This window comes from Trichechus manatus, unplaced genomic scaffold, assembly GCF_000243295.1.
Source record: "Trichechus manatus latirostris isolate Lorelei unplaced genomic scaffold, TriManLat1.0 scaffold00086, whole genome shotgun sequence".
Classification (NCBI taxonomy): Eukaryota; Metazoa; Chordata; class Mammalia; order Sirenia; family Trichechidae; genus Trichechus; species Trichechus manatus.
Window position 1 is genome coordinate 3332024 of NW_004444022.1, and position 15660 is coordinate 3347683.

General features: G+C 39.6%; 1 protein-coding gene and 1 pseudogene across 2 annotated transcripts in view; both read left to right on the top strand.

The window, feature by feature from the left end:
- The first annotated feature begins 205 nt into the window (after positions 1 to 205).
- ZC4H2 (zinc finger C4H2-type containing) overlaps positions 206 to 15660 on the top strand; it is a 48893-nt gene continuing 33438 nt past the window's right edge. Inside the window, exon 1 of one of the 2 annotated variants that reach the window (XM_004381527.2) lies at positions 206 to 416. In XM_004381527.2, coding sequence (XP_004381584.1) covers positions 364 to 416 — 53 coding nt within the window. In that variant the 5' untranslated portion in view covers positions 206 to 363. The remainder of the gene's footprint in view (positions 417 to 15660) is intronic. The other variant, XM_004381528.2, reaches the window with a different exon arrangement.
- LOC111821454 (inhibitor of growth protein 1 pseudogene) lies at positions 10144 to 11189 on the top strand (annotated as a pseudogene).

Consider the following 15660-nt stretch of genomic DNA (forward strand, 5'->3'; position numbering starts at 1 on the left):
CATCTCCCCAGTTTTCTGGAGTTTTTTTTCTTTTTTTCGCGTATGGGCCAGATGAATACCCCCATTCTCTTGCGCTTCCCACTACCTTGGACATAATTATCTGTGACAAATTGATTTAACGTGCAGCTACAGGAAGGGAAACAGGCATGTCTCCCTTGGCCTTCTGGGAGTTGTAGTCCTGCAGGCTTCTGGGCTGCCTGGCTGGCCCAGGAGCTGCGGACTACAGCTCCCAGGCCTTCTTCAAGTCCCTACCGCACAAGCTTAGAGCCCCATCCCCGGAGGAGGTGGCTACATTGTGTCTATTGTATCCCTTATCTGGTGTTTTTGGACATTTATCGGGACCTGAAATTGAGAGTGAAAAGCATGGCTGATGAACAAGAAATCATGTGCAAATTGGAAAGCATTAAAGAGATTAGGTAAGTGGCACGTTCCTAGGCCCCCGATCCCCCTTTCACGCCTCCGAATCCGTCGCCGCGGGACGGGGTTGAGTAATCTCTTGGAAACTATCTGATGTTGGATGCTTGTGGGGAGAGGAGCGGGAAAAGGGCTCGTTCATTCACCCGGGACTTCAAGGTGAAGGGAGGATGGAGGGTAGGGGAGGGAGAGTCGAAATTGAGACTATAGTGGTGGGTAGAAATGGACACCTCTGACCAGATGTGGCCGAGAAAGCGCAGATGGAAATACAAGAGGCAGGTCCCAAGATAGCTTTTTTCTTCTTGGGGTGAGGGTCAGGGGCAGCATTTTTGGATGCATCTTTTTAAAGTACTTGTTGGCCCAAGATGTCTTTGACTCCTTGCTCTTTGGGAGTCGTCGAGTTTTTTTTTTCTTTTTTTTTTTTCAGTCTCCGGTTCGGCTTCAGGACCTGGAGCTCAGAGTTGCTCTTTGAGTGCCAAGTCCAGCGCGTCAGGGGCTGCCAGGGGCTGTGGGCCAGGGGGTGCGGAGGAATCCGGCGGGCCGGGGTTGGGGAAAGGCGCGCGCTGGGGCGGGTGAGTGTGTATATTTTGCTCTCACTCACCATTTTCTTCCTCTCCTGTCCTGCTCTCGGGAAGGGGGGTGGAGGCGTTGGGGACTGGGGAGGCAGGCAGTCGCTGCTCTTAGGTGCCCGATGTGAAGGGCCGGTCGGCGAAGTGGGGGCTGCCTGCGTCCCCAGCCCCGTTGCTCCAGAAGCTCCTTTGGCGCGGTGATGATGTGGCTCTTGCTCAGAATGTAATAGCACCCAAGCGGACTGACTGCCTGGGCCGGCACCAGGCCTATCCTTCACCTTCCTTCCACCTCCGCGGAGCCCCCGCCCCCGTCCCCATCCTCATTCTGATGATGTCCTGGGTCTGCCATCTCCGTGGAGTGTTTTCCAGGAACCTAGGGTGGGGAAAAGGAGCGGAAGATGGGGAAATATCAAATATCCTTTAAGAAACAAAACTTAGACCGTGAGATTTAACCCTTGAAGTGTGTGGGTGAGGCTCACACATGGTGGTGGGGGTGGGGAGCACCTTGACCTCTTGTCTTCTGGAGGGGCTGCTTTTCTCTTTTTTCAGGGCAGGAAAATAAAGTAACTGTCATTTATTGAGCCCGAAGACATGGGGCTTCCTATCCTCTCTTATAGCTGGGAAAATGGAAGCTCAGAGACTACAGGTGACTTGCCCAGAGCCACACTGCTTGAAAATGCCTTATCTGTCAGGAACCCAGTCAGTCCACCTGTAGAGGTCCTCCTCCTCCTACTCTGTACTGTGGAGGGGCTGAGGGAAGGGACTGGAAGAGAGGGTGTGTTACAATTTTTTTCTTCCAAAGTATCAGGAGATAGGGAGTGAGACATTCTGGTGCAGGAAAAGGTCAGCTGTCATAATAACAATACAGCTAGTAAGAAGCTTAAGCATGCAAGAGGAGAGCCTAGACTTCCACTCTCACCAGGCTTTAGAGGAGTCCCCCCTCCAGAGAAGGAGTATTGGGAGCAAGAGGGCTTTCATCCCTGATGTAAAGAGACTCTTCCCCCTTATGACTTCTACCTTCACCAGTGGTAACCAGGCATTCTTTCCTCTATTAGCTTGGGTGAGTTCAGCAGAGGTCTACAGGAAAGGCTGAACTCCCATCCCTGCCCAGCAGTAACAAGGAACCCCTCTCCCACCTGGATGTCAACCAGAGAGCCAGTGGAGAACCTGGATTTCTATCCCCACCTAGCAGTAAGGGGGTAATGTGCCCTTCCCCATCAGGAGGGTAACATAGGAGGCCTGATAAAACAGGAGATTAAAATAAGATCTGGAGTATCATAGCCTAATATCCAAAATGTCCAGGTTTTAATTGAAAATCACTCACCATACCAAGAACCAGGAAGATCTCAACTTGAATGAGAAAAGACAATCAATAATGCTAACACCAAGGTGACAGAGATGTTAGAAATATATGACAAATATTTTAAAGCAGCCATCATAACATGCTTCAAGGAGCAATTGAACACACTTAAAACAAATGGGAAAAAATAGAAAATCTCAACAAATAAATAGAAAGTCTCAGCAAACAAAATAAAACATAAAGAACAAACAAATAGAAAATTTACAACTGAAAAATACAATAACAAACAACCCAACCAAAAAAAAAGATCAATGAATAGGCTAAACAGCAGGATGGAGAGGACAGAAGAAAGAACCAGACAACTTGAAGATAGAAAAATATAAATTATGCAATCTGAAAAACAGAGAGAAATTAGACTAAAAAATAAAATTCAACAAAGCCTCAAGAACAGTGGAACTAACAGGGCTAACCTTCCTATCAGGAAAGTCCTATAAAGAGGTTGGACTGAAAAAGTACTCAAAGAAATAATTGCTAAAACCTCCTAAATTTGGCAAGAGACACATGCCTACAGATTCAAGAAGCTGAATGAACCCCAAAAAGGATAAACCCACAGAAATCCACATCATGACACATCAGTCAACGTATGAAAACTAGAGACAAGTAAAAAAACAAGAATCTTGAGAGTAGACAAAGAGAAACTATATCTTACATATGGGAGAAAGCCATTTGAATGACAGCACATTCCTCATCAGAAACCATGGAGGACAGATGGAAATGGCAGAGCAGTTTTCAAGTGCTGCAAGGTAAGAATGGTCACCCCAGAGTTCCATATCTAGCAAAAATATCCATTGGGAATGAGGAAGAAATAAAGACATTCTCAAGTTAAAGAAAACTGAGTTTGTTGCTAGCAGATCTACCCTAAAAGAATGGTTAAAGGAAGTTCTCTAAAAAGAAAGTAAACGATAGAAGAAGGAACCTTGGGATATCAGGAAGGAAGAACAACAGAAAGAGTAAAAATATGGTTAAAATACAATTTTCCTTCTTGATTTTTCTAAATCATTTTTAATGATGGAAGCACCAATATAAAGTTTAATGTGGTTCTCAGTGTATGTAGAAGAACTCTTTCAGACAATTATACAATAAATGGGGAAGGGTTAAGGGACGTAAAGGGAGGTAAGGTTTCTACTCTTCATCATATTGGTAAAATGATGACACCAGTAGATGTGATAAATTATGAAGTACAATACCTAGAGGAACCACTAAAAAAGCTATATGAAGAGATACACTCAAAACTATTATGATAAATCAAAAAAACAGAGATATAAATAACAGAGAACAAACAGAAAACACAACATAAAATGGTAAACTTTAGCCCTACCTTATCAGTAAGTACACTAAATATTAATGGTCTAAGTACACCAATTAAAACACAGATTAGCCAAATGGATTAAAAAACATGACCCAACTATATGCTGTCTGTAAGAAACTCAGTTCAATGTAATGATATATGTATATTGAATGTAAAAGGATGGAAAAATATATACCATAAGACATTAATCAAAGAAAAGCAGGAATAGATATATTAACATCAGATAAAGTTGACTTCAAAGAAAATTACTAGGTACAGACAGAGATATTGAAAAGAAAAATAAGTTGCCATTGAATTGATTCTGACTCATGGACATAACATTAGGAAAAAGTATCAGTTTGCCTAGAGGACATAGCAACCCAAAATGTGTATACACCAAACAGCAGAACTGCAAAATATGCAAAGCAAAAGCTGATAGAACTAAAGAAGAAATAGAAAAACCCACAATTATAGTTGGAGACCTCAACTCACCTCTATCAACAATTGATAGAAATAAACAGAAAATTAGCAAGGATATAGAAAAACTCACAACACCATCAATCAACAGGATCTAATTGGCATTTATAGAACACTCCACCCAACAACAGCAACAAACTATACATTCTATGCAAGTGCCCATGAAACATATACCAAGATAGACCATATTCTAGAATATAAAATAAACACCAACAACCTTAAAATAATTGAAATACAGAGTGTGTTCTCTGACATCAGTAAAATCAAACTAGAAATCAATAAATAAAAAATAGGAAAATCTACAAATACTTGGGAACTAAACAACATATTTCTAAATAACACGTGTGAAAGAGAAGTTTCAAGGGAAATAAAGTACATTGTACTGAATGAAAAGGAAAATACAACATTTCCAAGTTTGTGGAATGCAGCTAAAGCAGTGCTGAGAGGGAAATTTATAGCACTAAATGCTTACATTAAAGCAGAGGAAATGTCTCAAATCAATCATCTAATCTCCCACCTGAAGAAACTACAAAAAGAAGGGCAAAATAAACCCAAAGCAAGCAAAAGGCAAGGCATATAAATAAGAGCAGAAATAAATGAAATTGAAAGCAGAAAAACTGTAGAGAAGTTGATGAAACAAAAGCTGGTTTTTTAAAAATATGTATAAAATTGACATACTTCAATCAAGATTGACAAAGTAAAAAGAAGATACAAATTACTGACATCAGGAATGAAATATGATATCACTACAGACCCCACAGATGTCAAAAAGGTAATAAGGGTATACTAGGAACAACTCTACTCATGTAAACTTGACAAGTTAGATGAAATGGGCCAGTTCCTTGAAAAGATATAAACTACCACAACTCACCCAACATGAGATAGATAATCTGAATAACCCTGTAACTATTAAGGGAATTGAATTCATAATTGAAAAAGTCCCCAAAAAGAAATCTCCAGGCCCAGATGGTTTCACTGGAGAACATTTAAAGAATTAACACCAATTCTTCACAATCTCTTCAAGAAAGTAGAAGTGTAAAAAACACTTACCAATTCATTTTATGAAGGTAGTATTACCCTTATGGAAACCCTGGTGGCATAGTGGTTAAGAGCTAGGCTGCTAACCACAGAGGTCAGCAGTTCAAATCCACCAGGCACTCCTTGGAAACCCTATGGGGCAGTTCTATCCTGTCCTGTAGGGTTGCTATGAGTCAGAATTGACTCGACGGCAACAGGTTTGGTTTTTGTTACCCTTATACCAAATCCAGACAAACACAGTACAAGAAAAGAAAATGACAGAACAATATCCTTCATGAACATAGACCCAAAAACCTTTAACAAAATATTAGTAAATAGAATTCAGTAGTACATAAAAAGAATTATATACCATGACCCAGCGGCATTTATTCCACAAATCAAGACTGGTTCAATATTCAAAAAAACAATCTGTGTAATGCATCATATTAACATGTCAATTGATGCAGATAAAGGTTTTGACAATTCAACACACATTCATGATAAAAACTCTCAGAAAAGTAGAAATAGAGAAGGAACTTCCTCAACTTGATAAAACGCATCTACAAAAAACCTGCAGCTGATATTTATATTTAATTGTGAAAGAATGAGTGCTATCCCCCCAATACCAGGAACAAGGCAAGGATGTCAGTCCTCAGCCCTTCTATTCAGTATAGTACTAGAGGTTTAGTACTAGAGGTTTTAGCCAGGCAATTGGGTAAGAAAGCAAATAAAAGGCATACAAATGGAAAGGAAGAAATAAAACTGTCCTAATTTGCAGATGACATGAGTGTCTCCACAGAAAATCCCAAGTATATATATATATATAAATTCTAGATTTCATAAGTGAGTTCAACAAAGTTGTAGAATACAAGAGCAACACACAAAAATCAGTTATATTTCTATATACTAGTAATAAGCACATGGAAACCAAAGTTAAAAATATACTACCATTTACAATTGCTCAAAAAACAAAATAAACACGAAATACCTAGGTATAAATCTAACAGAGCATGTACAGGACTTCTATGCTGGAAACTACAAAATGCTGATGAAAGAAATAAAAGATCTAAATAAAAAAAATTATATTCATGGACTAGAAGACTCAATATAGCAAAGACCTCAGTCCTCCCAAATTGATATACAGGTTTAACTTTTAGAAGATAACATAGGAGAAGATCTTCAGGACCTAGGACTTCAGGACCTAGGACTAGCAATATTTTTAGTATATATATACAAGATTATCCTAAAATTTATATGGAGAGGCAAAAGAACTAGATTAGCTAAAACAATTTTGAAAAGAATAAAATTGGAGGAATCATTCTTCCTGATTTCAACACTTGTATAGCTACAGTAATCAGGACTGTGTGGTAATGGCAAAGAAACAGACACATAGATCAATGGAACAGACTTGAGAACACCAAAGTTGACCCACACAAGTATGACCAACTGATTTTTGACAGAAGTACAAAAGCAATTCAAAAATAAAAAAAAACTTCAAGCTAACCTCACACCTTAAAAATTAACTCATAATGGGTTGTAGATTTAAATATAACTTTAAAACTTTCAGAAGATAACATAGTAGAAAATCTTCAGGACCTAGGACTTGGTGAAGACATGACACCAAAGCACAATCTGTAAAAGAAAAATAATTGATAAATTGGATTTAAAAACAAACAAACTAAACTCGTAGCCACTGAGTGGATTCCGACTCGTAGCGAACCTGTAGGACAGAGTAGAACTGCCCCATACGGTTTCCAAGGAGCGGCTGGTGGATTCGAACTGCCGACCCTTTGGTTAGCAGACAAACACTTAACCACTGCACCACGAGGCTCTGTGATAAATTGGATTATATAATTTTTTAAATTTTTGGTGAAAATATACATAACAAAACCTATACCCACTCAACATCTTCTACATGTACAGTTAAGTGACATTGGTTATATTTTTTGCGTTGTATCACTATTCTCACTGTCTTTACCCATATTGTTTCACCACCATTACTTGAACTCTCTGTCACCCAAAGTCCTCTGTGTTTTAGAGTTACTGTTGTCATTTTGATCTCTTTGAAAGAGCGCACTGCTCACGGTGAGCGTTCTTTACTAGTTGACCTAAACTCTAGTTTAAAGATGATTTCATGGGATAGTTTTGGTTCAAGACTTAAAGATTATCTCAGGACAATAGATTTGGGGGTTCCCCTAGTCCCAATGGATCCAGTAAGTCTGATTTCTTTAAAAATTTAAAATTCTGTTCTACATTTTTCCTCTTTTTAATCAGGATCCATCTATTGGGTATTTGATCAAAACGTTCAGTAATGGCACCATCTCATTCTTCTGGTCTCATGGCAATGAAGGTAGTAGTTCATGGAGGCAATTAGACCTGCAGTCCATTTCCTAGGTCTCCTTCCTCTGCTGTTTAAGATGAATAGAGACCAATTGCTGTATCTTGGGTGGTCGCTTGCTAGCTTTTAGGAACCCAGGCACTGCTCACTGAACTAGGAGGTAGAACAGAGACTCTAAAAACAATATTAGGCCAGTTAACTGGACAGACCCTCGATCCATGACGCTAAACCTTCAAAACATGAAAACTCATCCTATGAGGTGTTTAGATGTACATAAGTAGTATCAACAACTGCTGCCTCTCTTTTTTATTTATTATTATTTTTTGGATGCTGTTGTAAAATTATATATAACACTATATTTGCCATTTCTCCCTTTTTCTGGTGTACATCTTAGTGATGTTAGATACATTTGTCAAGTTGTGTAACCTTTACTCTTAGTTGATGCTAATTTTCCCATCGCCATAAATATAAAGCCACTGCTTCCCAGAGAATTATTCCCTCTCTCTCTTTCCTCCCACCTCAGGTAACCACTAATAGCTATTAGTCTCTATATATTTACTTATTCTTGCCTTTTCATAAAAGTGAGATCATACAGTATTTGTCCTTTTGTGATTGATTTCACTCAGCATAATGTCTTCGAGGTCCATCCATGTTGTAGCATGTATCAACTCTTCATTTCTCTTTAAAGCTGAATAATATTTCATTGTATGTATTTACTACATTTTGTTTATCCATTCATCTGTTGATGTACACATGGGTGGTTTCCACCTTTTGGCTATTGCAAATAGTGCTGCAATGAACATAGGTGTAGATATGTCTGTGTCACTATTTTTAGGTCTCTAGGCTATATATCTAGGAGTGGAATTGCTGGATCGTATGGTAGTTCTGTGGGATGTGGATGTGACAATCTGCTTCTGTAAAGATTAACAGCCTTGGAAACCCTACGGGGCAGTCTTACTCTGTCCTACGGTGTTGTTATAAGTTGGAATCATCTCTACAGCAGTGAATTTGGTTTTGTTTTTTGGTTTATGGTAGTTCTATTTCTAATTTTTTGAGGAACTGCCATACTGTTTTCCACAACAGTTGTACCACTTTACATTCCCACCAGCAGTGGATAAGGGTTCTGATCTCCCCACATCTTCCAACATTTGTTATTTTCTGTTTTTTTTTTTAATCTTTGCCATTCTAGTAGAGGTGAGGTGGTATCTCATTGTAATTTTTATTTGCATCTCTTTATTGGCTAATGATGAGCATCTTTTCAAGTGTTTGTTGGCCACTTTAATATCTTCTTTGGTGAAGTGTCTGTTCATGTCCTTTGCCCATTTTTTGACCGGTTTATTTGTCTTTTTGCTGTTAAGTTGTGGAAGTTTGATCTATATTTTGAATATCAGACCCTGTTGGATATATTGTTCCCAAACATTGTTTACCAGTCTGTAGGTTCTCTTTTTCACTCCTTTGATAAAGTCTTTTGATGAACACAGGTATTTAACTTTTACGTTGTTGTTGTTAGGTGTTGTCAACACCATGTGACAAAGTAGAATTGCCCCATAGGGTTTCCTAGGCTTTAATCTTTATGGAAGCAGACTGCCAAGTCTCTCCCGTGGAGCCTCTGGGTGAGTTTGAACCACCAACTCTTCAGTTAGCAGCTGAGCACCACCAGAGCTCTTTATTTGTTATATATGATAGTCTATCATTAAAAAAAATTAGGTCTCTATATTTTCTTCCAGGAACTTTATAGTTTTAGATTTAACATTTAGGTCCTTGATCCATTTTGAATTAGTTTTTGTGTATGGTGTGAGGTATGGAACTTGCTTCGTTTTTCTGCACGTGGGAAACCAATTTTTCCGGCACCATTTGTTGAAGAGACTGTTCCTTCCACATTCAGTAGACTTATTAGTAGACCTAGCACCCTTGTCAAAAATCAGTTGACCATAGATGTATGGATTTATTTCTAGGTTCTCAATTCTGTTCCATTGTTCTATATATGTCTGTCGTTAAACCAGTATCTGGCTGTTTTGATTAATGTGGCTATATAGTGTGTTTTGATATCGGGAAGTGTGAAGCCTTTTATTTTGTTTTTCAAAATTATTTTGGCTTGAGCGGCGGGGAGCTCGCGCGCCTCTTCTTCGCTCCTTCTTTCTCCTCGCTGCCCCGGAGTTGAGCCGAGCCGGGCCGCAGCGGGGAGGCAGCCGCGCGGCCCCAAATGGGGCAACTCGACTGCGGCTGCAACTCAGGCTCCTTTCTCCTCCTTTCTGGGTGTGTGCGTGCTTCGTACGCTCCGCTCCCCCCGCGCCCGCCTCCCCTCCACCAGCGGCGAGGGCGCCTCTGCAGTCGCCTCCATCCCTCCCTGCCTCCCAGCGGCTCGCCCTACCCCGCCGCCTTGCACAGTTGCTTGGCGCGAGTTACTGAGCGTTCAGCGATCGCTGCCGCCGAGTGGGCGGCCGGGGAGGCGGCTCCTTTGCGCCCAGCTCGGCGGAAGGCTGGGGCAGGCGGAGCAGCGGCGGCAGATGTAGCTTTCCTGGGGTCTTGAGAGCTGCAGGCGGCGGGGGAGAGGAAGCCCGGGCATTTTGCAGCGCTATTTTTTTTTTTTTGGAGGGGGCCGGGGTGAGGGGTGCAGGAAGCGGAAAGCATACAGAGTTGCCGGGGACCTTTCGGGTGAACCAAGCTGAGTCCTGCAAACGGGGAGCAAATTCACCTGGTGAACTATGTGGAGGATTATTTGGTCTCCATCGAGTCTTTTGCCTTTCGATCTGCAGAGAAACGTCTCGTTCATGAGGGAAGTAGACGCAAAATGTCAAGAAATCCTAAACGATGAATATTATGAGAGATTTAAGAGCAAGACAGACGGTACACGGAAGAGGAGAGTTTTACACTGCATTCAGAAAGCCCTGATTCGGAGCCAGGAGCTGGGCGATGAAAAGATTCACGTTGTGAGTCAGATGGTAGAGCTGGTTGAGAACCGGACAAGTGGACAGTCACGTGGAACTATTTGAGGCACATCAAGAGATCAGTGACACCACTGGCAACAGTGGCAAAGCCAGCCAAGATAAATCAAAGAATAAGACAGTCACGCAATCAGAAAAGCCCAACAATAAGAGGTCCCGACGACATCGCAACAATGAGATTTGAGAGAATGCATCTAATAATCATGATCACGATGACATCACCTTAGGAACACCCAAGGAGAAGAAAGCAAAACATCGGAGAAGAAGAAACGCTCCAAGGCCAAAGCAGAGAGGGAAACATCACCTGCAGACCTTCCCATCCAACGGACGTACTGTCTGTGCAATCAGGTCACCTATGGAGAAATGATAGGCTGTGACAACGATGAGTGCCCCATCGAGTGATTTCATTTCTCGTGCATGGGACTTAATCATAAACCAAAGGGCAAGTGGTACTGTCCCAAACGCAGAGGGGAAAACGAGAAAACAATGGACAAAGCACTGGAGAAATACAAAACAGAGAGAGCTTGTAACAGGTAGTTTGTGGACATTCATTTAGTAGTGAGGAAGACAAAATAAACCAGTGTATTTATTACATTACCACCTTTGTTGAGGTATAAAATGTATATTTTTAAAGAGTGTTAGAAAAGGAACCATTCCTTTTATAGGGATGGCAGTGATTGTTTTCTTTTGTTTACATTGGTACACATGTGTAACAAGAAAATGGTCTGTGGGTCAACATTTTAGAAACTACAAATACAGGTTTGAATTAAACACTCAAGTGAGTCTCAGATTGATTTTTTTTTTTTTTTTTTTTGGTGACTTGGAAAAAATCTAACACATTAAAATGTGGGAAGAAAATATTTCATTTAGCTAATATTTTAATAAAAATGTTACTACTTTAGGAACAGTTTTTTTTTTTAATTAGGTTGTTGAAAATACAGCCCACAGCAAATTTGTTTCTTGCTACCATAATGTATATCCATCTAACAATTCAGTAACAAAGGTTTAAAGTTAGAAGATTATTTTTTAAAAAGGTAAATGATTAAATTTTACATGACAGATATTTTATATACTGGCCTGATCCCCAATCTGCCATTTTTAAATGATTGAGTACATTTTATATTAAACCAATGGAAGTGGTCTAGTCGTGGGACTTCAAATCACGCTTTTGCTCTCAGAAATCATAGTGTAGCAGTCTTTAATTTATATGTTGTATAAGTGTACATTTCCAAGTAAACTTGCACTTGTATTATAATGGGAGGTACAGCCAAATGCTATTGTGAAACCAAGGTGCGTTTCCTTCGTATGTATGACAGCTGTATAGATGTGATGTTAAGAAATACATGAAACTTGGCTAGTTAGTTCCTCTAGCAGTATACTTAATTTGGACAGAAGTAATTCTTAAAATTTTGTCTTATATACCAGCAGTTTAGACAAAGCCTTAAGCAAGTTCTGTATTATTGTCCTCACTTAATATTCATAAAGAAGTAGACGTTACCTAATTGCCAGCAAATAAATGTCAAAAAGAATATACGCTTAGACCACAGATGGAAAATTAAAGCCCAGGAGTGATCCAGTCTGACCCACTTCCTGTTTCTGTTTGGCCTGTGAGCTAGGAATGGTCTTTACATTTTTAAATGGTGAAGAAGAATAGTTTGTGACACATGAAAGTAATATTAAATTCAAATTTCAGTCTCCATAAATAAAGTTTTATTGGAACACACACACACACAATTGTTTTGGCTATTCGGGGCCTCTTGCCTTTCCATATAAAGTTGAGGATTAGTTTTTCCATTTCTGTAAAAAATGCTGTTGGAATTTTGATCGGGATTGCGTTGAATCCATTGGGTAGTATTGACATTTTTACAAAATTAAGTCTTCCAATCCATGATCATCTTTCCATTTAAATAGGTCTGTTTTAGTCTCTTGTAGCAGTGTTTTATAGTTTTCATTGTATATACAAGTCCTTTACACCCCTAGTTAGGTTTATTCCTAGGTATTTTATTTTTTAGGTGCTATTGTAAATTGTGAATGATACTGTTTTCTTGATTTCCTTTTCAGATTTCTCCTAGTTGGTATATAGAAACCCAACTGATTTTTGTGTGTTGATCTTGTACCCTGCAACTTTGCTGAATACTTCCATTAGTTCTAGAAGCTTTATTGTGGATTCTTTGAGCTTTTCTATATATAGGATGATGTCATTGGCAAATGCTGATAATTTTACTTCTTACTTTCCAATTTTTCTTTGCACTGGCTAGGACTTCCAGTATGATATCTAATACAAGTGGTGAAAGCCTGCATCCTCATCTCATTCCCATTTTCAGTGAGAAGGTTGTCAGTCTTTCTCCAATGAGAATCATGTTGGCTGTTGGTTTTTCACAGATACCCTTAATCATATTTGTGAATTTGCCTTCTACGCCTATCTGGTTCAGAGTTTTTATCAGGAGAAGTTGTTGGATTTTATCAAATGCCTTTTCTGTGTTTATTGAGATGATTATGTGGTTTTTTCCTCTGTTCTATTAATGTGATGTATTACACTGATAGATTTTCTAATGTTGAACATTATTTGCATTCTAGAATAAATCTCACTTGGTCATGGTGAATTATTCTTTTAATATATTGTTGGATTCTGTTTGCTAGTACTTTGTTAAGAATTTTTGCATGTATATTCATGAGGGATATAAGTCTGTAGTTTTCTTTCCTTGTGATGTCTTTGTGTGGTTTTGCTATCAGTATAATGCTGTCTTCGTAGAATGAGTTTGGGAGTATTCCTTTCTCTTCTATATTTTGGAAGATTTTTGAGCAGGATTGGTATCAATTCTTCTCTAAGTATTTGGTAGAATTCCTTGTTGAAGCTGTCTGGTCCAGGGCTTTTATTTTGTTGGGAGATTTTTGATTACTGATTCAATCTTTCGTATTGTGGGTTTGTTGAGATTTTTCTACCACTTTTTATGTTAGTTTAGGTAGTTGTTGTTGTTGTTAGGTGCTGTCTTAGTTATCTAGTGCTGCTATAACAGAAATAACACAAGTGGATGGCTTTAACAAACAGCAATTTATTCTATCACAGTTTAGGAGGCTAGAAGTCCGAATTCAGGGTGCCAGCTCCAGTGGAAGCTTTTCTCTCTCTGTTGGCTCTGGGGGAATGTCCTTGTCACTAATCTTCCCCTAGTCTAGGAGCTTCTCAGTGCAGGGACCCTGGGTCCAAAGGACGCACACTCCTGCCTCTACTTGCTTGGTGGTAATGAGGTCCCCCTGTCTCTCTTCTTAGTTCTCTCTTTTATATCTCAAAAGAGATTGACTTAAGACACAACTTAATCTTGTACATCAAGTCCTGCATCGTTAACATAACTTCCTCTAATTTTGACTCATGAACATAGAGGTAGGATTTACAACACATAGGAAAATCACATCAGATGACAAAGTGGTGGACGATTACACAATACTGGAAATCATGGCCTGGGCAAGTTGACACATATTTTGGGGGACATAACTCAATCCACGTCAGGTGCTGTCAAGTCAGTTCCAACTCATCGCGACCCCATGTACAACAGAATGAAACACTGCCCAGTCCAGTGCTATATTCACAATCGTTGTTATGCTCGAGCCCATGTTGCACCAACTGTGTCAATTCATCTCGTAGAGGATCTTCCTCTTTTTCCCTGAACCTCTACTTTACCAAGCATGATGTCCTTCTCTAGGGACTGGTACCTCCTAGAAACATGTCCAAAGTATGTGAGACAAAGTCTCCCCATCCTTGCTTCTAATGAGCATTCTGCCTGCACTTCTTCCAAGACAGATTTGTTCGTTCTTCTGGCAGTCCATGGTATATTCAATATTCTTTGCCAACCGTATAATTCAAATGCATCGGTTTTTCTTTGGTCTTTTTTATTCGTTGTCCAGCTTTCACATGCATACGAGGCTATTAGAAACACCAAGGCTTGGGTCAGGTGCACCTTAAAGAAATGTCTTTGCTTTTTAACACTTTAATGAGATCTTTTGCAGCCAATTTGCCCAATGCAATGCATCTTTTGACTTCTTGACTGCTGCTTCCATGGGCGATGATTGTGGATCCAAGTAAATTGAAATTCTTGACAACTTCAGTCTTTTCTCCGTTTATCAGGATGTTGCTTATTGGTCCAGTTGTGAGGATTTTCGTTTTCTTTACATTGACTTGCAATCCATACTGAAGGCTGTAGTCTTTGATTTTCATCATTAAGTGCTTCAAGTCCTCTTCACTTTCAGCAAGCAAGATTGTGTCATCTGCATATTGCAGGTTGTTAATGAGTCTTCCCCCAATCCTCATGCCACGTTTTTCTTCATATAGTCAAATTTCTCTGATTATTTTCTCAGCATATGGATTGAATAAGTATAGTGAAAGGATACAAACCTGATGCACACGTCTCTTGACTTTAAACCATGCATTATTCCCTTGCTCTGTTTGAACGACTGTGTCTTGGTCTATGTACAGGTTCCGAATGAGCACAATTAAGTGTTCTGGAATTCTCATTCTTCACAATGTTATCCATAATTTGTTATGATTCACACAGTTGAATGCCTTTGCATAGTCAATAAAACACAGGCAAACATCTTTCTGGTATCCTCTGCTTTCAGCCAGGATCCATCTGACATCAGCAATGGTAACCCTTGTTCTACATCCTCTTAGGAATCTGGTTTGAATTTCTGGCAATTCCCTGTCGATGTACGGTTGCAACCAATTTTGAATGATCTTCAACAAAATTTTACTTGCGTGTGATAGTAATGATATTGTTTGATTATTTCCGCACTCTGTTGGATCACCTTTCTTCGGAATGGATACAAATATGGATCTCTTCTAAGTGGTTGGGCAGGAAGCTGTCTTCCAAATTTCTTGGCATAGATGAGTGAGCACCTCCAGCGCTGCATCTGTTTGTTGAAACATCTCAATTAGTATTCCGTCAATTCCTGAAGCCTTGTTTCTCGCCAATGCCTTCAGTGCAGCTTGGACTTCTTCTTTCAGTACCATCGGTTCTTGATCATATGCTACCTCCTGAAATGGTTAAATGTCGACCTATTCTTTTTTGAGACAGTGACTCTGTGTATTCCTTCTGTCTTCTGTTTTTTTATTGTTGTAATTTAAATGAAGTTTACATTTCAAGTTAGTCTCCCATACAAAATTTATACATACATTGTTATGTGACCCTAATTGCTTACCCCATACTGCAACAGCACACTCCTCCTTTCCACCCCTGATTCCCCATGTCCATTCAACCAGC